At 39.4% G+C, this 26,343-nt stretch overlaps 1 protein-coding gene across 1 annotated transcript; it reads right to left on the bottom strand.

Moving 5' to 3' along the window:
* Positions 1-846: 846 nt before the first annotated feature.
* Positions 847-24,396, bottom strand: LOC131226783 (uncharacterized). The gene is made up of 10 exons (XM_058222510.1): positions 24,169-24,396; positions 20,302-20,453; positions 18,362-18,433; positions 18,095-18,175; positions 17,957-17,986; positions 16,738-16,824; positions 10,108-10,168; positions 8,313-8,388; positions 3,200-3,273; positions 847-1,165 (listed from the first exon to the last, which is right to left on the bottom strand). The coding sequence occupies exons 1-10, from the start codon at positions 24,293-24,295 to the stop codon at positions 1,062-1,064; spliced, it is 864 nt and encodes a 287-aa protein (XP_058078493.1). The 5' UTR covers positions 24,296-24,396; the 3' UTR covers positions 847-1,061.
* Between the last annotated feature and the right edge of the window lie 1,947 nt (positions 24,397-26,343).

Below are 26,343 nucleotides of genomic sequence, written 5' to 3'. Positions count from 1 at the left end.
TACGGTTCAGATCTCTGACACATCAAGGCGGCCCCACCCCAACTCGACTAGGCACTGTTGGATCAAAACTTTCACATGAAAAACTCCAAATATTGGTCAATTGAAATCTTCGATTCTAAGAGATTTTGGGGGCATTCTCCTTCCACCATGGGCTCGACATACAAATGGTCTGGATAGCCAAATCATAGAAAATTAGTGTATACTGTTTGAAAAATGTGGGCCACCTAAATTCCTGATTAAAAAAAAAAATGAAGTTTAACAATCCCAACAACTCTCCATCTCCATCCATCTGTCGGGCCCACCAGGTTGTGTTTATGGCATCTAACCTGTCCAGCTGGGTCGCCCCACCGTCAAACCTGGACACCCCCCAAAATCAGAAAGATCTACGAATCAAACGGGCCACCATGCAAATTTGGAGGTTTTTGGATAGTTGTCCATTGTTTTCAACGCCATGGCTCACCTAATAATTTTTTAGGCCTGATTTTCGGGCATCCCGTCCGTTTGAGTGGGTTTAACATAACTGATAACTCACGGATTGACGGGCATATTCACAACACGGTGGGTCCCACCTTTTGAAAACAATGGACAACCATCCAAAAAACCTCCAAATTCATGAGGTGTCATAAGTGATCGTTGGATCAACCTGAGTTTTTGGTGGTTCAAATTTCATGGCTGGGTGATCGCTCTGGACAGGTTGGATTCCAAATACACACTGTCACGACAAGATCCAACCCTGATTAAACCGTGTCTGGAAGGAAGAGGGGGGAAGGGAGAGAGAGAGAGAGAGAGAGAGAGAGAGACAGAGTGTATCCGCACTTAATATACATATAACAATAGGGCCGAAAGTACTCTCACTGCGCCATGTATTACTGGGCCTTTTTATTCTGCTCAATCTCAAGAGTGACAAAATTCCATATCTAAGAAATCTCAATCTACTAAGTACAAATCTCCTCTGTCTAACTAGCAAGCCCAATCTACAATGAGAAATCTAACTAAAAGTCACGTCTGTAGCTGTTGACAATTTCTACAAATTCCAACAGATCCTCATGAGTCACGCCTGACTAGTTGATGACAACCTTTACAAATTCCGACAGATCCATCACCGTGACATCATCTCCATCTTGCAGGGCAACCAGCACAGACGTTGCGATACCGGAAACAATGCCTGCATATAAAGGCACTCAAATAAGATACGAAACCCAATTCAATATGGTACATGTGTTGAGAGATGGTGAGCAGAAAGCGAAAGATACTGTGTGCTTGACCAAGAAGTAAGTTGTAACCCAAAATGAGCATTTTTGACATATTGGTTGATAATTCATAAGAGTGGAGAGACTAAGACGGATGTTACTGAGAGAATTTCGACTGGGTGGACAAAGTTGAGATGTGCATCTGGAGTTGTATGTGATCGCCGTGTACCAATCATACTTAAGGGCAATGTTTTAAGTATCGACAACATCGGCCAATATATCCCACGATATATCTTGTATCCTACTTGTGCGATACAAAACGCACAAGTAGTGGGATATATCTCACATGTTCGATCTGGTGAGCATTTTCGACTTTCGATCATTTTTTTTTCTTTCTGTAAATCATATTAAATTAGTGTCAAATTATTACAAATCCATTATTTTCATGTTTTACATGAAAAATCATGGATTGAGAGCTTCGATTTCGAGATTTGGAGGAGATTGGCCGAATTATAGAAAATCATTCCCAATTTCTCACAAATTAGTTGCAATCTGTGTCCAAACATAAAATCAAACATGTATACAACTTGATCTAGTGATTCTTCTTTTGCTTTTGAATATATTGCTTATGTTTCCACACATTTTAAATTATATGAATAGACTTTGAATATAATAGCATCAATTCAGTTGGACATCACATAGATTAGGACCTCATGCAAAGAAAACCTATTATGTGCACTTTTTAAAAAAATAAAAATAAATAATATTTTGATTTATAAGTATGTATTGATGTCTTTTTTAACAATCATTGAAGCTTCATGGAAAAATTTGACCAACTTCCCAATGTTTTCCCACATTCCCAACAACAACGATACATTACGCGATACAACCGATATATCCTATACGATAGCCTATACATATCCGTATCCCAAGGGTGCAATATGTAACGCGATACCAATATTTTGAACACTGGTGCTCGCCACTCAAGGCGGCATACACCTATTTTTGGAGGACTCATCTCTCTTTGAGAGGTCCCGAATAATTTAAAAAAATAATAATCAGAAAAAAAAAAAAAAAAAAGGAACTGTTTTCAGCTGTGGGCTCCCATTTTCTGGCCAAAGAAATGGTTGGAAAAGAAATTGTTTCTTTTCCAAACAATCACACCAGAATCCATGGTTGTGGATTTGGCTGAAACTGGCCGTGACATGCATAGTTGAAATGCATCGGTAATATCATCCATTATAGTTTCATGACCTGTACGAAATATTTCGGCCCAAATAAAACGGAATTAGCTACTAGAGTATGTGCCTGTCAATAGTGATGAATGCGCTGTGACGAGTACATGCACCTCATGTGAGGCATGCATTATGTTTTGGATATGTACATGCATGTGTATCGTTACGCCTGTACTTGGATGCATGCATGCATGTGGGAATTTGAATGTGTGCTCGATCATGTATACGAAGGCCTAGATGCATTCGATACTTGGATGAGTGAGAGAAAATGCGTGCATGTTTGCATTTAGATATCTACTTCAGGCAATGAAACATGCATGTTTTGGCCGTGTACTTGCATGTGTGTATAGGGCTGCAACTTGGTTTGGGCCAACCTGAACCTGACTGACCCAACCTGAATTCAAGTCGGATTGTCATGTTCCTCAGGTTGGGTTCAGGATGAAAAATTCCAATCCAATTTGAATTCAGGTTGAGCAAATTCGGGACAGGTTGGGAATTGATTAGATGTATTTGTGTCAGGTATGAATTGGGGTTGGGCACCTTGGGTTGGAAATCAGGTCGGGTTGGGCTTGGGTTGACCCTTGACCCAACCCAACCGGCTCAAGTTGCACACCTATGTCTGCAGTAACATGTGTAGTTGGATACATGCATGCATGTAGGCATTTGAATGTGAATTCGATACATTTGAATGCGAATTCAATGACATATACATTTAGAAAAAATTGCAGTAAGGTAGAAATGAACCAAGTTGGGAGTGCAAAACTTGCAACTTACCGTTTTCAACTACGCCCGGGATCATATTGATGCTTTTCTCGAGCTCAGCGGGGTTCTGAATGCCATTCGGGAAGCTAGTCCAGACCAGTTCATAAAGCACAAGGAAAGAAATTACAACAGCATCATATCTTTATTTCTCACCTTTCAGGAAATCATGCATAGAATCATCAATTGGGAATTTTAAAACCCAAAATGTAAAGTTTCGCCCTTGAGTATAATGCCACATGGGTTTTCCAAATATCGGAAACAATATAATGGATCATGACGCAAGATTTCACCATCATCGTCGTTGTCATCTAAAGCCCTATCCCAACTAATTGGGGTCGGCTCGTGTGGCGATCTCCCAAAAAAGGCTTTCTATTGTTAGGCGTGTATAGCCCACCCATCTACACGCTGGCACGTGTGGCGAAAACCCAATACCTTCCACCTGTTGGGCTAAACTGTCTAAATGCCCTGGTCCAAAAAGTAGACTGCCTTGCTCATCTGGTGGGCCACAGCTATAAACAACTTAGTCCCATGAATATGATTTCCACCGGCACCAATACCTTCCACCAGTGCCAATTTGCCAGCCTGATCTTTTGGCTACTAAATCTACATGCACGAGTCCTACCTGATGGAGCACTGGATCTCATGCATGTACGACAGAGTGGCACATGTGCTGGCATGTAGATGGGAAGGCTAGAAGAAACCATCCGATCAAATAAATTTCTATTTCAACAAAAGAACTTAAGAATCAGCCACAAGGAACATAAAAATAAAAATCCACAATGCCTAAAAAATCGACCTTGAAACATGAAGGTTGGCGATTGCCAATTAATGTTCAAAATTCACTAATCAACTCATAATTTGGCTGAGCTGACTCTCTTCAGCCAAGCTCTAAGGGTCCAAACTTTAGCAAGCTGGAGTCGATGATGATTCATCAAAGCAATTTGTTTCATTAACTTATCTCTACAATTAAAGAGGATGAGGAAATCAACAAGGATTTTCCATAGAATTAGAGCATGGTGGATGAAGTGCCTCTAGGGTGTTATGTGATTGTCGCATGCCCATGAAACTTAAGTGAAAATATCATGAGACAAAACTTACTGTGCTATAGAGGCTAAGTTCCATATTCGTTCCCAACTTAGTTTGTACATGTAGGGCCGATGGCTGGTCCATCCAAGCCATTTATCTGGTGGCCCTCGTCATGGATGTACCATTCCCAGAATATCCTCTCAATTGCTCAACTCCAATCCTTCCCATTGTTGGCATGCAAATACATGATTAAAAGGAAATGCACGAACAAACCACATTCAATGGAGGAAAGATGATGGCTACGATCTTCGGAGATTTTGGGGAAGGGTCCATCCATGATGAGGGCCTTCAAATAAATGGCTTGGATAGACCAACTATGGGCCCCACATCTACAAACTAAGTTCTGAATAGGGAAGTTCTTATTCATAACAAATAGGGAACTCGGCCTATAGTGTTACATGGGGCAAATTGTTTGGTGATTAGAAGGCAGCATAGGCAGAGATGAGAATCTTAAAATGAATGTGTGGGAAGACAAGGATATAAATAAGAATGACGTCATCCAAAGCAGTGTAGTAGTAGTTCCAACGAGATTGTTCGGTCATTTGCAACAAAGATCAGAGATGATTGTTCAGTCATGTGCAACAAAGATCAGACTAGGTGGGGGATAAACCACTTTCAGATGCTTTCTTGGATCTCACTTCCTTATGTTCTGACTTGCGAGCATCAGTAGCCTCTTGCTTTGCTTTAAATGAGGGAGTTTGGATATGTTTGCCTCATTTTAGGAGGAACTTGCGGGATAACGAAATTGAGAGCTTAGCTAACTTGCTGTCTCGCTTGCAGGGAACTTCGTTATCCCCAAAAGCCGAAGACTTGCTGGTTTGGAACCTTAGTGCGTCAGGATCCTCCTCTGTTTGTTCCCTCTATGACTCCCTTTTGGCTCTCCCTTTCGGCTCCAAAAGACCCAGTGTATGGATGTCTTACAAGAGCAGTTTGGATGTTTGGAGGTCGCGGTGTTCGCTTGGCTAGTAGGGAGAGGTCAAGTTCTTACGATCGATAACCTTCAGAAAAGGGGGATGATACTTCCAAATATGTGCTTGTTATGCAAGCAACATGCAGAATCAATAGACCATTTGTTTTTGCATTGTTCTTTTCCTGCAAGTATTGGTTTGGAGTCTTGGAAGATCCCTTGAGTGATGCTCCTATCTATGGAAGATCTCTTGGATGCTTGGCATGGAGCGGATGGGGGATGTTTAGGTCTGAAGAAGTGGAGGTTGATTCTTCTCGTGGTTCTTTGGTCCATTTGGGGAGAGAGGAATAACCGATGCTTTTGCAATTATAGTAGTTTGGCGTCAAGGGCCCTCAGCAAGGCCCTCCTGTTTCGTGATTGGGCGCCTTGAGGGGTCTTTTCTCTTAAGTTGTTTGGGGTTTTGGGGGCTGGCTGTTGTTGTATTTTATTTTTAGTCTCTCAGCTTTTTTGCAAGTGCGGGCTCCCCCGCCCCCCCCCCCCCTTTTTTTTCCCTTTGCTTGTTTTTGGCCTTGGCCTAATAAAGTTCGTCTTTCAAAAAAACAAAAGAAGATCAGAGATGGGTCCTGTAAGGAGGGTGATACGTCTGGGCCATATATCACATGTAGGTGGTCAAGATGGATCTCATGTAAGATTGCATTAAATGGTCCTAAGGGACCAATCGGTGGCTTCTTTAAGGATCTATACACAAGCATACGAGCCATGTTTCGAGGCCTATATATGCAATTGCACAGCTTAAAGAGTCTGTACAGTCCGCTGTACACCAGCAAATACTCATGACCAGTATGCTGAGAGGTATGGCAACATCTGGACTCTTTTCATGCTATTTAATGTCCTTAAACCTTCGACACCAGCTGTACTATATGCACTGTCATATAGTTGGTAAAGAAGCTCCTACAATGCATGGGGAACTGGAAGATATGGGGACTCTCTCATCTTGTTTCTTTGCTGATCTTTAGGATTAAAGAATAATGATCTAGTGGGCTGAGTGTATTGGAAACTTACCCTGCACATAGTTTCACTTGCATGTGGACTTGTTTGTATCCACATCACCTATCTGGACTGTCCATTAGGTCCAGTCCACTCTTCATAGGAAGCCTTAGAAAAATTATACTAACAAGATGATCCAAACCGTCCAGTCGGTGACTTGCGGAAATTGATGGACAAGATTGTTCACTAAGGATAGGTCCAGTCACAGATATTTCGGACCATTTGATTGCTGTCATTTTTGCACAGTAATGAAAGAATATTACATTAGATCTAATGAATGGACCAGATAGGTGATTGGAATGATGACAAGTCCAAATGCAGCTATGTGCATCACAAGGTTTCCATAGATATAGCCGCTGTATCATTTCTCAGTATTAAGTTACAGCTTATATATACAAATTCTCAAATTAGAGAATTGTAGACACAGCTATTCCAACTAAAATGTTATTTTCATGGGTTAATAGCATGTGTTGCCTTCCCTGGGAATGTGTTGCTCTTCCCGCTGCATTAGTTGCAGGGGTTTCTTTGCATTTGTTGTGTAACTTGTGTTTTCTATTAAATCCTTTAAAAAAAAAGTGTTTTCTATTGTCGAAAAAGAAAATGGAGAAAAAAAAAAGCATATGTTTTATATTATCCATGGTCAAGACCGAACTAGCTGGCTTTTGTCGTTGCCGGTTGTTTGGTGGTCAGTTTGGTTCGAAAGAAGTACTAGGCTGTTCCAGGACTCCTCCCGCTCAGTCAAGCATATGGTGGAGGCTGTTCTTGTGTTGGTTGCAAATTGGAAGGAGTCTTGTTCAGTTTGGGGGTAGTTTAGGCCCTTGAGGCTTGCGGGTTGTCTTTCTTCCATTGGTCTTTGTATTCTTTCCAATTAAGTTTTCCTTTGGCTTTTTAATAAAAATACTATTTTAAAAAAGTATCAATTTCAATTTATTATTATTATTATTTTTTTAAATCTTCAAGAAAGGTAAGTAGGTATTTTGGAATTCCTTATCTTTGTTTAGTCGCATCAGAGGGGAAACTGATTAGAGTTGAAGGGCCTAAAAAGGATTCGCATACACATGGTGAGATGGGGCATGACTGCTTGTTCAGCCTCAGGATAGATTTGCAGAATAGGACTTGTAAAGCCAACCCCAAATAGCCAGGAAAAGGCTATGATGTTGACTGATGATGATTGTGGTGGTGGTGGTGGTGATGATCAACTCGGCCAACCGACTTTCTATAATATCATTGACTCGAAACTCAGTCAAACTCAGAAATCAAAAACCGATTTCTGACTCCGAGTTTTTCAACCTTTACATTGATCTGTGTCAATGTGAAGAAAACCATACTGCCTAAAGGAATGATTTAAAAAAAAAAAAAAAAAAATTGAGTAATTTTGATAAATAAAATGGAGCAAGGTGGTACTCTTGGAACGACCAGTGTATAGTTGCATGAAGCGTGAACCCAAGCGGCAACAAACTTGGTGCAGGAGCTGGGAAGCATTTATTTCAAAATATAAATAAGTAGAAAAAAGTGGGAGCGAGACTCCGAAGTGCAATTTGAAGCAAGAGCGGCACAGAGAAGAATCTTGTCCCTAGTGAGAAAAGAAGAAAACCCCTTCTAATGCACCCTTACACAAGGCAGAAACATAGCAAAATAAGAATGAAACAAAAATTCAGTGCTGATAGACTTGCATGATGAGAAACGAAGGTACAGTTGCTAAGTACACATGCACCTCTACGTGTGGCCACATTGCAACCTGTCACTTATGTGGGATACCCAGTCTGTGCATCAGGTGGGCCCAAACGCGTGGATGACCTAACCCAAGAATCAAGTCAAGTAAGCCATTAGACACCGCATGAATATTTGCATGTTATCATTGACAATTTTTTAGGCGTCATTTTTTCATACATGCCAGGCCTACCAGATGAGTAGTCCATCCTGATTATGGGACCAGGTTACCTAAAGAGTGCAGCGCACCTGATCCATGGCTCAGATGCACCACAGACATTCTAGGTTGGCACCTGAGGCTGCATGTAGATGTGAGGTGCAAGTAGAACCAAACATTGAAAAAAAAATAATGAAAAAAGAAACAAGAGAACATACCTCACGTCGACAACCATGTTCCCTAGGTCTGTGATCACCGGACCATCTTTCCTCAAGGCGGACCTTATCTCGGGAACTGTCATTCAATAACTTGAGTTCATGATCATCCTCTAGAAAGCGTAAAAGGGCATTAAAAAAAAGACATGCATGCCCGTATCAATGTGCATTCTGATGGATTTTAATGCCCTATCAGTAATTGTCATACATACATACATACAGAGAGAGAGAGAGAGAGAGAGAGAGAGAGAGAGAGAGAGAGAGGTCTTGAGTCCAACTTGTTGGACCAGAAGTTACGGTCCACCCAGTGGATAACTTCCAACCTTTCATGTGTATGTGACATCCTACCCGTCTAATAGGTTCGCCAGGTCATGAGGATCGCCTCATGCAAAAAATCTGCAATATCCACTCATGGAGTGGCCCACACCTTTTTTTACTAGTTATCAATGTCTACACATTATTTTCCTGGTGTGGACCACCTGATGAGTAGATAGGCTGATTTTTGCAATAGGTGATCCGCATGGCAAGGCCAATCTACTCCAAGGGTTGGATTTCACCTACACTTAACAGGTTGGAAGTTATCCGCTGTGTGTGTGTGTGTAAAGAGAGAGAGAGAGAGAGAGAGAGAGAGAGAGAGAGAGAGAGCTGGCCTCCTGCAAGCAGTACTGCAGTAGACCAGGCGTGTGGTCTGAGTGGCGTGGGCTTGGGTGGGCCCCACCGTGATGTGTATGTGAAATCCACTCTGGTCAACAAATGCGTCAGCCCGTGTTAGGCCCAAGGCCCGAAAATCAGGGTGGTCCGTGATTCAAGTGGGCCATACCAAGGGAAACAGTTGGGAGCAGGGCGCCCACCCTTGATTTTTACAAGGCTTACTGCGATGTTTATGTGAAATCCACTCGGACCATTAGATGCATTGTCCCAAGTTAGGTTCAGAGCCAAAAAAATCAGGCTGACTTGTGATTCAGGTGGGCCACACCAAAGAAAACAGTTGGGAGAGAGACATCCGCCCTTGATTTTTTTTTCAAGGCCCACTGTGATTATTATATGAAATCCACTCCAACCATTAGATGCCACATTAAAATTTAGGCTTAGGGCCAAAAAATTAGGCCCATCCATGATTTAGGTGGGTCATTTGAAGTGAACGGTTTTGAGGGTGAGCGTTGCCCTTACATTGTTCCCAATCGTGTGGTCCATTTGAATCATGGATAGGATGATATTTGGGCCCTGGGCCTAACATGCGGTCTGCACTTGGTGGTCAGGGTGGGTTAAACATAAACATCAGTGGGGCCCACCTGAGCCATTGACCACTTTGATTGCAAGGTCTCCTACGGTCATAGGAGACCATGGTGCCGTGTGTATGTATTTGTACACACACGCGCACACACATCCACACCCATGTGCCCACGCACAACCACAACCACAAACACCAACAAACCCACACGAACCCACACCCATGACACACACGTCACCCAAACAATTCCCACCCACACACATAGGTATTTAATTCAAAAGATTGGCTTGGCGTATTTAAAACTATAGAAATGGGTCAGCGGTACCTCCTCCTAGGGTAATAAGCAACCTCAAAACAGGTGAAACCCCACACACACACACAGGTATTTAATTCATAAGGCTGGTTTGGTGCATTTAAAACTATAGAAATGGGTAAATAGTACCTCTTCCAAGGGTAACAAGCCGCCTCAAAACAGGTGAAATCACACACGCACAAGCGCACACACATGTATTTAATTCGAAAAGCTGGTTTGGCATATTTAAAACTATATAAATGAGTCAGTAGTACCTCCTCCAAGGGTAACAAGCCGCCTCAAAACAGGTGAAATCGCAGGGGGAAGAACTTCCACCTGCAAACATGGATCTAATTAGCATCCCTGAAAAGGGTAGAAGCAAATGAGAAACAAAAGTTTCAATTAAGTAATAAGCGTGAAGCTAAAATACTACCCTAGCATCACAGTCACAAACTATTGACGGTACAGATCATCTGGTTGTGCAGTGGGAAGGGCTGGTCCAAATGGATCCTAGGTCCAGCCTTTCATGGGATGTAAGGCTTCAATTTTCAAGTCTGAGGGCTGCGCTTGGGCCTTGTTTCTCAGGATGAACAAATAAGCTGGCTGAGCTCAGGCCTGGCTTTAGAGAAGTTCTATTTAAGACAGTATGAGCTCAAATTTAGGCCCATTTAATTTCTTCTTGTTTCATATACTTTTCCAGCTCAATCTTCATGATGCTCCAAGACATCCTCTTTAGGGAGAGAATCTTCATCTTTCTTGTCAAATGTCAATAGCTTAGATGGACTATGATAATCTTTCTTTTTATGGGTATGGCTTACATAATCTAAACTTCTCTTCCAAAATCAAACTTCCACTACATCTTTTACCATGCATTCTAACAATCTGACATTGCTAGCTCATGCTAGGGCGTTCCCTATAGGTGACGCTGCATCGACACTTGAGTGAAGGGGGGAATGGGCAAGGGTTGGTTAGAGCATTCATAATAAGCTACGCACTGCACCAGCTCCATGTTGCAGTGAGAAATGGGCAAGGGTTGGCTAGGGCATCCCTTGGAAGAGACATGCCGCAAAAAAACCTGGTTGCAATGAGCAATGAGCAATGGGCAAGGTTTCCCGTGCCATTTTGGATGAGTGAGGGTGAAGAAGCTAGTCCAGGAGAATAGGATTCATCTTGCCACATGGTAGGTAGATATTAAGAGAGTAAGTGCTAGGCCTTCATTAATAAAGCTTTTATTAGGAGAGCAGATGGTAAACGTAATTACTGTATATGTGCCAAGGTAGGGTTAGAAGATAAAATCAAGAGAATTCAGGGAAGAAATTAATGGAACAATGCAAGGAATTACAAATAGAGAGAGGATGTTTGTATGAGGAGACTTAAGCGGTCATCATGTAAGAAAAGATAGCAGAGGATGAAAAGGGGTACATGGAGGATATGGTTTTGAGAGAATAAATTATATGGCGATGCTATCCTTGATTTTGTTATGGCATATCTAGCTTTAGCAAACACAGTTTAAAAAGAAAGATGAACATTTAATAACCTTCAAAAGTATATCATATGCCAGCTGAATTAACTTCTTTCTACTAGGAAGATGGACCGATTCGATATGTAAAAGACTGTAAGGTTATGCCAAGGGAGAATAACAGCAAAAGTTAATGGTTATTGAATTTTGCATTAAGAGATTAAGAGAGGAAGTGAAATTAATAGGTGTCCAAACGTAAGGTGGCAGAATTTAAAAGGAGAGGAAGCAGTGTTACTTAGGAATAAATTGAATGAAGGAGGCAAGTTGAATGTTGAGGAAGAAGTTAATGTAATTTGGAATGAGATGGCTAGTGCATTAGGAAAGTTGGAAAAGAAGTTTTAAGAGTATCTGGAGGGAGAAGCCACTCATATAAGGAATGATGAGGTCCAAAAGGCTATTCGCGAGAAGCGGTCTTGTTTAAAGGCTTAGAAAGCAAATAGAAGTGTGGACAAGTTAAAAGAATATAGGAATGCAGAAGGGATCACTAAGAATATAGTGATGCTAAACTTAAGGCATGTGATGATTTATAAAATAGATTAGGTACAAGGGAAGGTGAAAAAGATGTCTTTAGGCCTGGGAAAATGAGAGAGAGGAAGGGCAGGTACATAAACCATGTTAGATGCATTAAGAACAATGGCCAAAGGATACTATTTAAGGAAATGATGATCTATAAAATGGCATCTCCACCTTTCTTTCTTTCTTTCTTTCTTTTTTTTTTTTGTTTTTTTTTTTTTGTTTTTTTTTTTTTTTAAAGAAAGGTGGAGAAGCTATTTTTAGAACTTGTTAAATGATGACCAGTCTGCAAGCATACGGATCGAAGGAATCATAAACTCAAATGAGGTTAGAGACCATGGATCAAGGTATTCAATAACAATAATGGTGGTCGTAAGACTCGTAACAGCCACCAAAGTTATTGTAACGATATAGGCCGTAACAGTTGTTATATACTGTATCGGCCCCGTAACAACTGTTATGCCTTGTTACAAGGCTGTTATTGGCCATTTTTTCTATAACAACAGTTACAACCATGTAACACGTAACGGTTCCCACTGCTACTGTTAGGGGGTGTTTGGAGCATGGGATTAGATGGGTTTAAGTGGGATGGAATTACCAAAATGCAATGATGACACCGTGTCAGGGATTGTCGTCTAATCCCATGGCTTGGAGGCCATCCCACTTTCATGTTTGGGAAACGGATTGGCTACTCATCTTGCCACTACCGATCGGTGCTCTGTGGGCCCCACCATGATGTATGTGTTTCATCCATGCCATCCACCCATTCTTCCATGCCATTTTATGGTATGAGCCCAAAAATGAGTTTTATCCAAATCTCAAGTGGACCGCACAGTTGGCCCTAGGAGGTTTTTAACGGTGTAATTCAATCACTACTATTTTCCCATGGTGTGGTCCACCTGAGATTTATATCTACCTCATTTTTGGGATCAAGCCCTAAAATTATATTTCAAAATGGATGGACAACATGGATAAAACCCATATATCATGGTGGGGTCCACATAGCACCGACCACTAGCCACACGAAACCCAACGTAGGATTGCAGAAACCCTTGCCCCGGCGCTGATTCCAAGAAGGGGCTTCACAACCCATACTTTATGTGAGTCCCAGATAGGACATTGCAACGATCTATAGGATCTTAAAACCCACTCCCACCTATTCCCATTTAAACCCATGCACCAAACGCCCCCTTATGTAACCAATTCTTAATACCTTACCATGGATACTTATGTAGGATTAAGATATCTGAAGTGAAAGAAGCTTCGAAAAAGATAAATATAGGAAGGGCCCTATGATTGAATGGCATAATGGTCAAAGTTAAGAAGTGTACAAGAGAAACTAGTTTATTTTAGTTGACAAAGTTGTTCAACAAGAGTGTAAGATCCTGTGTTCTTTTATCTTAAAAAACGAATGTAAGATTAAGCTAAGATTAAGGCATAAGACAAAGTACTAGAAAATCAGCTTGGATTTATGCCAAGGTAAAGTATTGAAGCCATTTTCCTACTCAAACAGCTGATGGAGAATTACAAGGAAAAAAAGAAGAAGAAGGATCTCCACATGGTCTTTATTGATTTAGAGTGAGCATATGATAACTCCCTAGAGAGTTAATTTGGTGAGTGTTTGGAAATAAAGGACTCTCAAGGGGATATATTGACATGATTAAGGATATGTACGAGGGAGGCATAATAAATTAGGACCACCAGTGAAAAGAAAAGTGAGTTTCCTATTACTGTGGGCTTACGTTACAGGTCGACATTGAGCTTTAATCTTTTTGCATCGGTTATGGACAAGTTAAAGAGGCATTTAAGAGAATAGGTCCCATAGTGTATGTTGTTTATAGAAGACATAGTTTTGATTGATGAGCCAAGGGAGGTAAACACAAAGCTAAAACTATTGCGAGATGCTTTAAAATCTAAAGGTTTTAAATTCAGTCAGACTAAAACAGTATATACGGGGCAAACGCAAAGCCAAAACTATGAAGGGATGCTTTAGCGTCTAAAGGTTTTAAATTAGTCAGACAAAAGTTAATAAAATGCAACTTTAGTAACAACAGGAGTGGAAACGAGGAATTAGTTAAGATCAATGTTTTAAATATTGGCCGATATATCCCACGATATATCTTGTCTCCCACCTGTGCAATATGAAACACACAGGTAGTACCATTATATCCCACATGTTCGATCCGGTGAGCATTTTCAATTTCTGATCCTTTTTTTTTTTTTTAATGTTGAAATTATGTTAAATCGTGTCAAATGGTTATAAATCCATCGGTTCTTCATGTTTTACATGAAAAATCATGGAGTTGGAGCTTTGATTTCGATATCCATTGGTTCTTTATGTTCTCCACTTTTTCTTTTTCTTTTTTTGAATATTTCCTCCAACCAACTATCAATTGAGACTACTTTCGAAATATTTAGGAGTATTTGATGATCATACTCTAATTTCGAAATTTGAGTGTAGATGGTATGATTTGGGAAAATTTTGAAATTTTCCCAATTTCTCCCAAACTGCTTGCAATGTTGCCCCCCAAACATGAGATCGAGCACGTAGAAGGCTGATCTACTGATTTGTTAAGTACTCGTCAAATTTTGAAAAATAAAAATCATTTTTTATTAAATATTAATAATAAAAAAAAAAAATTATTATTTTTTTCGAAATTTCCCTTCAACCAGTTGTTAATTGAGACTAATTTCGACGTATTTAGGAGTGTTTGATGAAATGATCATAACATACGCTCTAAATGCTATGCATTCAATTTAAATATATTTGCATTAGTTTGGTCAGACAACACAGCTTAGGACCTTATATAAAGGAAACCTATAATGTAAACTTCTTTTTTGAGATGTTATGATTTAAAAGTGTGTATTAAGGTCTTTTTTAACAATCTATGAAGTTTCATTGAATAATTCAACAATTTCCCCAATGTTTCCCCATGTTTCCCAAAAAGTGCGACAAATTACCCAATACAAACGATATATCCCGTGTGATAACCGATACACATTTGTATCCCAAGGATGCAATACATAGTGCAATACCGATATTTTGACCATTGCTTAAGGGGCTGTTTGGATTCGGTTAGACAGTGGGAAAAGAAAAAGAGTTTCTCAAGAAACCCTCTCTCCTTTGTTTGTGAAGACCCACACCATTGGAAAGAGTAGGACATTACATTTCCCACGCGGGAAATTTTCCTTCAAAACTGCAAAATGGTGTTTCCTTTCTCTCGTGTCTCGTCCATAGTCGAACAAAGGTTTCGTAGGCACGTACCTATTTATTAAAAGGAGAAATGCTTGTACTATACCAGAGTGTGATGGATGAAACACAAGCACTTAAAAAATGTATAAATTCCATACAAGCAATCCAAATTAAATGTTTAATCGGTGTACCAGTTCAGATGAAACATGAAATAAAAATTCTGCTTATTCAGTTATCTGACTATCAGGTTGTTGGACATTAATTGGATGGTTCACAATGAAAAGTTTCCAATGGCCTTAGCTCAACAAACAAGTGTCCACAGATCAAAGGTTAGGATTGTTCAATCAATTTGGTTGTTGGACCATAACTAAGAACAGTGGGTCCCACAATTTAGTCGGTTTAAGTTGTGTTATCATATGCCACTTGTTCTATTTCTAGGTACTTGTGTATCGAGAGTCATGCACTGCAAGAGTATCAAATGAATTCCCTTTTCAAATAAGCCACTGCCCTTTTTAAAAAGGCACGTGTCAGTAGGGGCGTGGTAACTTTCACTAAGCATGAGGCCCACCGTGTTTTGTATGGAAAATCCACTCCGTCTATCAGGTGCCCCCATTAATGTTACACACTGGGGCTCACAATAAGCCTGATCCACAACTCAGGTGGACCACACTACAGACAACAATGGAGAGAAAATGCCTTTCATAGGTTTGTGTGGGGCCCACCATTGTGTCTATATTCCATCTAACCTGTTCAAACAGAGCCCCTCATCAGGATGAACAAACATTTCAAAAATCAACCCCATCCAAAACTGAGGGCCTCACAATGTGAACTTGGTGGTTTTATGCATGATTTTAAATTGTTTAAGATGGTGTGGCCCACTGCGTTTTAGATTAAGCCGAATTTTGGCTTGTACAATGAAGATTAGTATAGGCAACAGATGGACAAAGTGGATGTAACAGTCGACAAAACATTACTTTGCCAACTTAATTAGAAACAAACCCAAATTTCTTAAGAAAATGTTGTTGATAAACAAACATGGGAAATAGTGTTTCCTTTCCCATGTTTTCCTGAAAACAAGCTTTCTTAGGAAATAATATATCTTTTTCCACACTTTCTACCAATCCAAAAAGGTCCAAAGGGGAAATTTTATAGGATAACTATAAGATTAGACATGCTTTATGAGACAAAATGCTGGACAGCTAAAGAACAAGAAGTTTATAGGATGTGTAGTAGAAATAAGGATGTTGAGAAAGATGAGTGGAAAGATGAGGAAGGATAGGATTAGAAATGGATACATTTGAGGGAACTTAGGTGCAGAACCAATTGGTAATAAGATGAGGGAAAATAGACTTGGATGGTTTGGCCATGTGTAAAGGGGACTAAGAACTACATTGGTCAAAAGTAATGAATTGATTCAACTTGAAGGCTATAAAAGGGCAAGGGGAAGGCCCGAAAGGATGTGGGAGGTAGAAAGAAAAGATTTGATTACCTATGGTTTAACTAAGGATGTGGTCCTCGATAGAGTGGAACAGTGGAATAGCATTCGTGTAGTCGACCCAAAGTAGTTGGGATAAGGCTTTGATGATGATGATGCAGGTATGTCCATAATTCATGCAAGCAGAACATTAATCTTCTTTTTTAAGTAGCAACAAGATGATGAATAAAACACATGAAACTGACCGGAACAGGAAATGTGCTACCAAGCTGGACAACAACTTTTGATTGGTCTGCCAATATTACACATTCTTTCGCCATGGAGTCCACCACCTATTGCCAAGCACAAGAGAATTGCATCAGTCAGGAATTAAAAAAGATGCATGCATGCAAGTTGTAAGGGAACTGTTCAGACATTGATAAAATATGGTTTACATTGAATAGAGTTCAATCTATGAGCACAATAGCTGATGGGTTGTTTTCCAAAGGTTGGAGAAGCAAAGAAAAGAGGTAAAATATTTTGATGTTCTAGAACAAGTATGAAAGAAAACACTTAATGAGGAGAGGTCAGCTAGGGAGGTTTGCTCTTTTCTCGTAATGATCAAGGCTGTTCATCTAATGGGTCCTATTGAAGGTGTTCCAGAATGGTAACGGTAGCCGTAACGGCCACCACCATTACCGTTATGATACGGGTCGTAACGGCTGTTACGGCCCCCCCTTTTTTTTGAACAAACCGTTGCAGGACCGTTATAGGGCCTTTACGGCCAGCTTTTTCTGTTACGGCCGTTTCGATCCCATAACGCGTAACGGTTATGACTGGTACCATTACATAACCGATTTTGAATATCTTGGTCCTATCATAGATGGCCCACATGGAAAAAATCTTGCTACTTACGAGATTCTCGCCATCCATATGTGTTGGAATGGGGACCGCCATTTCTAATTCAACTTAATATGGATGCTGAGGATCTTTGATCAGTGAGATTTTGCCTTATGACCATCTAAGGTGGGTCCAATGTGAATGGGATCATTAAATCATGAGGAAGAAAACACAAACCTCCCTAATATTTCTCATTATTGAGTGGATGCTTCCATTTAAAGGCCACTGAAACAACTGAAAGCATGAACATGCATCCAGAAAGAAGGAAACAGATGCAAGCTCATTGTATTTTGTACAGTAGTTAATACTTTGACCTTCTAGCAGGGAGGAATTATCAAGCCCTGATGCAATAGGACATGAACAGAGTCATGAGGTGCCTTATTTGTATAGCTGGAGCCCATGCTTTGACAATGCAGGTAGGTGATCTTATTCCTCACCATCAATGGAAGGTGCCACAAAATATCCTAAATTAGAAGATCCTAACCGATTGTGCAATGGCAAACAAAAAGATGGTTAAGGAAAAATATATAGAGACTGGAATGTGATAAATAATCATAACTTATCTTCTGATACATATCAAGTTACCTTTTGCATTGTGTGGGCAGCTCCCCCACCCTAACAAGGTAAAACCATGAATCAATGTACAAAAAACGAAATATGAGAAAATAATAACAAACGAAATAGAGATTCTATGATATTCACATTACAAGAATGGACATCTACCTTTAATAAGTTCTTATTGATATCCACTTCATCTACCCCATCAAAGGCAATGTCAATGTGATTAATGTCATTCAAATCAACCTGCAGGGCATGGCCATTCCAAGACATAATTATTTGAAATAAAAAACATGTTAACTGCTTACAATAGAATAAACACAGTGCTGATAATTGCAAAATCTAAGATCATGTTCAAGAAGAAGGTGGAATGTTCTATCCTTCCAAAAAAAATAAAAAAGAAAAAAGGAAAGACGCCATGTGGGAACTTACAGTTTTTACACCAAACTGTCTAGCAAGTACCCGTGACTGGTAGTTTGCTCCCACTCCAACGACATCTTTTAACTGAACAAGAAGGGGAAAAAGGTACAATGAGAGAGAGAGAGAGAGAGAGAGAGAGAGAGAGAGAGAGAGAGAGAGTAGTGATATATTTTACATGTAAACAGCTGTGGGGCTGTGAAATGGCTCGTCAAAGAAACTTCGTAGTGATATTACTATTTTACATGGAAACAGTTGTGGGGCTGTGTAACGGCTTGTCAAGAAAGCAAAAAAAGTGTCAGGGAGGATCCAGAAATGGGAGGAAAACAAGGGCCAGGTTGGCGATGCCCTGCTGACATCACCAATGGGACCCACAGGTCTCGCTTTATACGCAAAAGATGTCTGAGTAGCCATCCTTTTCTTTAGGGGATTCTTAGTGAGTGTTATCTCAGTTCACAGAAAATTTTTGGTGAACTTGCAGCAACTCCAATTTTTGGGACAAAATATATGTCCCTTGGGATCTTTTCTTTCAAGATTCTAGGACTGCTATAGGACAATTTTACTTTATAATTAAGTTAGGCCAGCATGGGATTGTTGGGCACCACAAGAATCAAGTCAATCCAACCATCATGTGGGCCACCGCATCAATTTGGAGGTTTTTCAACATGTTTTCTGTGGTGACCAGTGCCAAATAAATCACTCGAATGGAGAGATTCCAACAATTCAAATGGTGGCCCAACAAATAGAATATTAAAAATAAAAATATGCAATGGTTCACATTAACTGAAGAAAGCCTCAATATTCTATCGTTAAAATCTTCCATTCTGGGGTAAGATTGTGCATGTATCATAAAGGGTGAGGCACATCATCGATCTGATGGATCGCATTGTGGCTGGGAAATGCCCCAGATATCTTCCAAAATGGAAGTCACGACCCCTCAATCGGTAGCCACCAAATGAGTAGTTAAGGAAAATAATACTAGAATGGTTGGGTGGAAAATCCATTGGTTGTATGGCCAGGATTTTCCAATCTGCGAGATTTTCAAGCAATCTCTATCAGTGTTTTAAACAGCAGTAGCATGTCTTGTAGCATTCAGCTCGCCGTAGCATGTTGTGTAGCATTTAGCCCTCTATAGCTTGTAGCATAAGCTACCTGATACTTCTAATTTTTAATTAAAAATAGAAAAAAATATGATAAATAGTAAGAAAAACAAATATATATATATATATATATGCTTAAAAGATGATTATTTTTTCAAGTATAAGCATGTTCAAACAAGTTATTAATTATCATTTATCAAAAGCCAATCCACATATATAAACCAAATCAAATCATTATCACATCAACAACTTTATAAGCAAACCACTTTAATTAATAACATCTAATTGAAACCACAAGTCACACGTATGAAACGAAATTAAAATCCCACAGGCTGAGAGCATCAAGTACAAAATACAAAATACAACTATCATTTATAAAAAAAACGTGGTGTACGCTATGACGCTACATACGCTACAACCCCTATAGCATACGCTACAGGGAATTTACGCTATTTGCTAACGCTACATAGCGTCATAGCTACGCTACGGACGCTATTCAAAACATTGATCTCTACAAATGTTGGAGGCAATCAGTGGCCTAAATCACTGAACCATGGACCCCTGTAGTACAGATAGGCATAAGAAGATGTCATTCACATCTGATGCATCAGGACCCCAAGTCATAAGTAAACGATCCACGAGTTAGCGCCTTTGAACATAGCTTATGATTGTAGAAATCTAGGTCTAGCAACATATTACACCGTGATAAACAACAAGAAGTGATACAATTCAGCCAGTCTTACATATAAGTGCCTAGTATTGGTTTATGCATTTGCAGGATATTGAAAGAAACAAAAACTTTGTCGCAGAGCACAGAAGAGACTGCTTACAACAAGTGTTGGGAGTGCTTCTAACCTTTCCCTGTTTGATCAATTTTCCAAGTTCTTCAATCGCAAGGGATGCTGTGCTTCCTGTCCCCAGACCAATCACCATCCCAGATTTTACAAGTCCCACGGCCCTCTTCGCAAGAGCACGCTTCAAAGCATCCTGTGCTTCAGGAGTTGTCACTAAGAAATCAAGAAGAAAGTTATGTCAATGCCGACTTAAGGCTGGTTTTGGATGCACTAGTGCATTGAATTGAACACTCAATTTAATCAAGAGGAAAAGACAAAATTGGATATGTTTCCTAGCAATCATAGCAAGGAAGTAGCCCTTAAATTGCAGTTGGATTACTTCCAAATCCAACTTGAAAGTTACATAACTGTATTTTGGAGCCCAGAATGTTTATCATTTCCAATTTGTAGATAATAATTGTGATTCAATTAGATTGTCAAACCAAATGCGACCTAAAGCAAGGATGCAGATACCAAAAAAAAAAAAAAAAAACAGACAAAACCTGAATAATGGAACAGTTCTATTGCAACAAACATGCATAAGATTCAATGTTCTTAAAGTCATTTTGGATCCCAAAATCATAAGAGGGATGAGATCATAAGATTTTATGATTTTGTTGCACAAAAATATAGAAAAACATAAAATAATATTTTAATGGTAAATATACAAAACAAAATTAAAATACAAAGAAGTGGGATACGTTCAGATCTTGTGAATTCTATCATAATTCATAACACATAAGGATACATACAACGTAATGCGTTATCTATTGTTGTTTAAAAACACATAAAAAACGCTTTTTTGGACTTCCAAGTTCCAACTTCAAAGTACTAAGTTCCAAAACTAAAAGACCCAAACAAATGAGAGGTAAACATTCAAATCTCAATCTATGACAATTAGTCTATCAATGACAGTTGCATTGACATCTTCAATTCCCTTATAATGGTCTATTCATCCATGTATGAAGTATTTTGAAGGTTCAAAACTTGAAAATGCCTCACACAAGTGCGAGATATGCCATTTAGGCTTAAAAGGCACCAAATTACTTCTGAAATATTTTATTTTATTTTTTTAAAGGAAAGAAAATTGCAATTTAACAGGCCATGGTTTTAGCGCACAAGAATGATCTGTGTTTTTCTAATCAAGTCATAAGATTCATATCATGTATTGTAAGATTTACTGATAAATCATAGGATTCAATTAGGGTTTTTTTTTTTTTTAGGGAGAATGAGTTTTAAATTAAGATTCTAGTCATTTTCCATAAAATTTGAATTGGATTGTAAGATTTAAATCATAAGACTTAAGATTTTGACAAGAACTAAGAGTCTTATTTTTCATAACAAAATGTCTATTGAATGATTGACTAGATTTGATATTGAGTCTTATTTTTCATAACAAAATGTCTATTGAATGATTGACTAGATTTGATATTAATTTTATTGTTAACTCCAATGATAGGCTTTCATTAAAATAAAGATACATTCCAAGCTGTAGTTTCATATGCCCTAAATTACATTCCCTAGAGGAACCCTTGATTGAAGGTAAAAGTAAAACTAGCGTGAATTAGTCTGTTACATGGTGTATAATAGTGCAATGGAAACGATGCAAAAGGTCCTAATCTATAGTCCTTCATCTTCAGAGTGTCAAAATCATCGATCAAACTAGGGAAACTCATGATAGCTTTCGGCATTTAGGCATCTCAAATAGCCAATTGGGCATCGAGATACTAATAAATAATGCATATCCCATATCTTGAGAAGCATCAGCTTCAAATGACCATGTAGCCTTGCAACATAGACAAGGGTGAATCATTCCAGCATTCTCATGGGTCTCACATGACAGAGATGATGAAGAAAATGCATTGAACTGCATGTTAGCACCTGCCATCTGGTGATAGAGTCCCGGTGCCAAGCGCTAAGGGCTTGCGCCTGGCACAATGGCTAGGGAGTCGGGCTAGGAAAGAACTGTCTCATGTTATGACACCTATTGTACTTGAACAATGCTGAGGGAAGTGCTTTGCGCCTGGCTGAGGGTTTTGCGAACGTCCCCACGATGTTATCAACATCCCCATAGCTTTTAATTGACTTGTGGGATCCCCGATCATCAATTTGGACCATTCACTTGATAGTACCATTGGGAGCAAGACATGGTGTAAAAATCACACCGATTAGATGATCGTAACCCTATGAATGAAGCTAATTTGTTCCAACCGTCCATTTTTTACGAGCCATAAATTGCATGGTTAGAATCTACAAACCAAATTGCTACTTTTGAATCATAAACAATAGAAAGTGGGATCTATGGCTCAAGATGATGATTGGACCTATTTTATTTCTCTGTTGAATCTTAACTATCCATTTTCCATGCTATTCGTTGGATGCTTAAGATCATCTGATTCACATTATTTTTGCACCATGGCTCGTCCCTAATTGAATGAAAGAATGGACAGCCCGGATTGACAATTGTGCATTCCAAGTGTCACTTAAAAGCTTTGGGGATGTTTCACAATTGGGCTAGGTTTGAACCATGTACAACATCCCGTCGGCCCAGCCTGAATCCCGACCAGCCTGGCCCATCAGGGTTTGCAAAGGCAATTTTGTAATACACAGAATATGTAAAAATCCTCATTTAATTTGTTGTGCAACTCCTATTTGTTTTGTAGATTGTGATCCACCTAAGAAACACTCAGGCTTACGCTTGGGCTGAGCACAAGTTGGACTATTTTGGCTCATCATGGGCTTAGGCTGCGCTCAGGCTTATGTTGAATAATACGGCCTGGGCTTGGACAGAACTTGGCCCAGCCCTAACCCAGCTAGTTAACGCCCCTACCCAAAACCAGCTCGGATTAGGTGAGTCAAGGGTAATGGCTTAGTGGGTGAGCCCCTGACCGTGGGGCCCACCATGATGAATGTGTTGTATATCCACTCCATCCATCAGTTTTTCCATCTCATTTTAGGGCATGATCCAAAAAACGAATCAGATCCAAACCTCAAAATGGACCACACCACACGAAACAGTGTTCATTGAATGCCCACCATTAAAAAATTCCTAGGGCCCACCGTAATGTTTATTTGCCATCCAACCTGTTGATAAGGTTGCACAGACCTAGATGAAGGGAAAAAACAAATATCAGCTTGATCCAAAAATTTTGTGGCCCACAAGAAGTTTTTAATGGTCAACGACCACTGATTCCTGTGGTGTGGTCCACTTGAGATTTGGATCTGCTTCATTTTTGAGACCATGCCCTAAACTGAGCTGGAAAAACTGATGAACGGAGTGGATATAAAACACATACATCAAGGTGGGCCCCATGGTCAGGGACTCACACACTAAGCTGTCACCTCAGACTCACTTAAAATCCGCGCCCACCCAAAACCATATATTTCAATCGAATCCAATCACAAATACAAAAACCCAAACCAGATTCAAAAACTTGCCCAAAATACAACATGAATTCCCCATAACAAGCAATATCGTCATGTAAATCCTTAAAAATTGCCACATTCCAATCAGAAGTTATTATAAAAAGTATCTCTCTCTCTCTCTCTCTCTCTCTCTCTCTCTCTCTCTCTCTCTCTCTGTGTGTGTGTGTGTGTAAACAGAATACAACATGAATTTCCTGCCCAAAAAACCGATATTTCCATGTAAATCCCTAAAACCGCCACATTTCAATCGTGAATTAGAAAACCCAAATCAGATTAAATCCAGAATTCAAAAACAACCACAAATTCCCAAAACAACAAATACTTCCAAAAATTCCCAAATTCTGAAAAATTCAAAATTTTCACAAATTTCAGGAATAAAAAATAAATAATAAAAAAGACCTAATCTTTCAACAATAAAAATAAATGTAAAAGAATTCCAAAAAATTAGGGTTCTGAGAATTACCACTTTGGGAGACTGCAGAAATGGATAAGCTTAAACCCCTGCTCTTGAAATCATAGAATTTTCTTCCTTTCTTAGCAGAAATTGATTTTGGGTATGACAGGGAATTGAATGCAATTGCTCCTTGCATTATAGAATCTGCTGAAAATACGAGTTTTCGACTGCCAAATTGGAAGAAAACTAGATTTAGAGGATTGAAATGGGTCGACGAAGAAAGAGGAGAAAACCTGAAAATGATTGCAGGGTTTAAAAGAGTCTGATTTCTAAAATGATCATACACAGAGGCTGTACCATAAGTTATAATACATCCTATTTTTTCATTAAAATTAAATTTTCGTGAAATATCCAATCCATAGAAAAGGTTACAATCAACGTATTATCACTATTTGAGAAAAATAAGATGATTTAATTAATTTATGGGCTACAAAATTAACTAAGTCAAACCATCGTCTGTCCATTGTACTGAATTTGTGTCCATATGTATAGGTGGGTCAGCATGATTTTCATATAACATAATTATCATGTTGTTTCCCACATTTTCTACGAAAAGGATATGATATGGAACATACGTTGGCTGTAAAAGAGTGGACGTATTATAAATTATGATACAGCCTCTGTAAGTGAGAGGGTTTATGAGGGGTTGAAATTCATCCGGAAATGCTGAAGCGATTCGCGGGAGATAAATTAAGGCGGCGATTCGCGGCTGCGAGAGGAAGATCAGACTCGGATTCGGATTCGGTAGTGATCCCTGCAGATGTCGGTACTGGTCGGTGCTGTGTGAGCCCTACCGGTGATACTTATTTTCCATCGTTCATAAGGCCATGCTGTACACGGATCGAGTCACGCTCGGCACGGTGAATCGAGTCGAGCTTGGCATGGCTCCGCAGGGCCAGGCTAGCCCTACCTTGAACTCAGCTCATCACAGTTATAGAGCTTGACTGGTCAGCTGGGCTCAATTTGGTCAACATCTCAGGCTAATTCAAGTTATAAGACATTTTCTTAAACAAATAAAGTGCAACTTCATTTATCACATAATGCAAAATAGTAGCAGGAATTTATATGTATTTCATCAAACACTTCGCGTGCAACATCAAAATCAAGATATAAGAATAGTTTTATAATATAATTATTTTAAAAAAAATTTAGTGTTTTGTTTAACATTCATTCCTTCCTCATCACCGTCATCCCACGGATAATATATGCACTTGAAACAATACTTCATTTAGTCATTTCATCAAACACTCGACAAATAGTGTCAATATTAAAATAACTGAGTCATTGAGTCGATTCGAGTTGAGGTTCTATCCGGGTCGAGTCGAGCTCGGACAAGCTCGAACTCCATTCAAAATTTTTTTGAGCTCCAAAATCTAGCTCAACTCAGTCCGAATCCAATTTCAAGCTAAGGTGAGTCAAGCTTTTTTGAGTCGAATTGAGTGACCTAACCGAGCTAACTCAACTAGTGTATGGCTCTAGTCATATAGACAGATGAAAGAAAAACACAAATATCATATTATGCCGCTTACAAGAAGCTAAAATGGTGGGGGTTCAATCACCACCATGTGGTCCACTTCAATCTTGTAATTGCCTTATTTTTGGATGATCTGGAAAAATGGATGGACAACATATGTAAAACCCATACACCACAGTGGGCACCATAGAGCCTTGCCAAGATTGATAATGGTCTAAGTCTCAATATGCAAGAATGAGATTTCACCACTTATCGGTACTTGAACTTTTGACCTGATGTTGAAACTCTTGTAAGTCTATCACCCGGGCAAGAGTAAGAAATATTCTTATTGGGCAGTGATACTTCTAGTATCCGTGCTCTGTGAGGTCCACCATGATATATGTATTTTATCCACGTTATCATCTCATTTTCCGGTTCATTTTTATCCTATGAGCTAAAAAAAGAGGAAGATACAAATCTCAAGTGGACCACCTCATAGGAAAAGGGTGATTGAACCACCACAATTAAAAACTTTTTGGGGGTAATAAAAGTTTTGGATCAAGTTGATATTTGTGATTTTCCTTCATTTAAGTTTTCATGACCTTCTCATCGGATGGTAAATATATATTATAAGCGAGCCTTAGTTTTTAATGATAAGCGTTTAATCGCAACTGTTTCCTGTAGCGTGGTTCACCTGAGATTTTGATCTGCCGCATTGAGCTGGCAAAATG

The sequence above is a fragment of the Magnolia sinica genome, chromosome 15 (assembly GCF_029962835.1).
Source record: "Magnolia sinica isolate HGM2019 chromosome 15, MsV1, whole genome shotgun sequence".
Lineage (NCBI taxonomy): Eukaryota > Viridiplantae > Streptophyta > Magnoliopsida > Magnoliales > Magnoliaceae > Magnolia > Magnolia sinica.
This window is presented reverse-complemented; position numbering and strand designations above follow the sequence as displayed.

Excerpts from the sequence above, each read along its gene's own strand:
- LOC131226783 (XM_058222510.1), bottom strand. The coding sequence starts at position 24,295 with ATGCAAGGAGCAATTGCATTCAATTCCCTGTCATACCCAAAATCAATT. Across the intron at positions 20,454-24,168 it reads TTCTGCAGTCTCCCAAAGTG|TGACAACTCCTGAAGCACAG; the intron begins GTAATTCTCAGA and ends TTGATTTCTTAG. Across the intron at positions 10,169-16,737 it reads GTAGCACATTTCCTGTTCCG|GTGGAAGTTCTTCCCCCTGC; the intron begins GTCAGTTTCATG and ends CCATGTTTGCAG.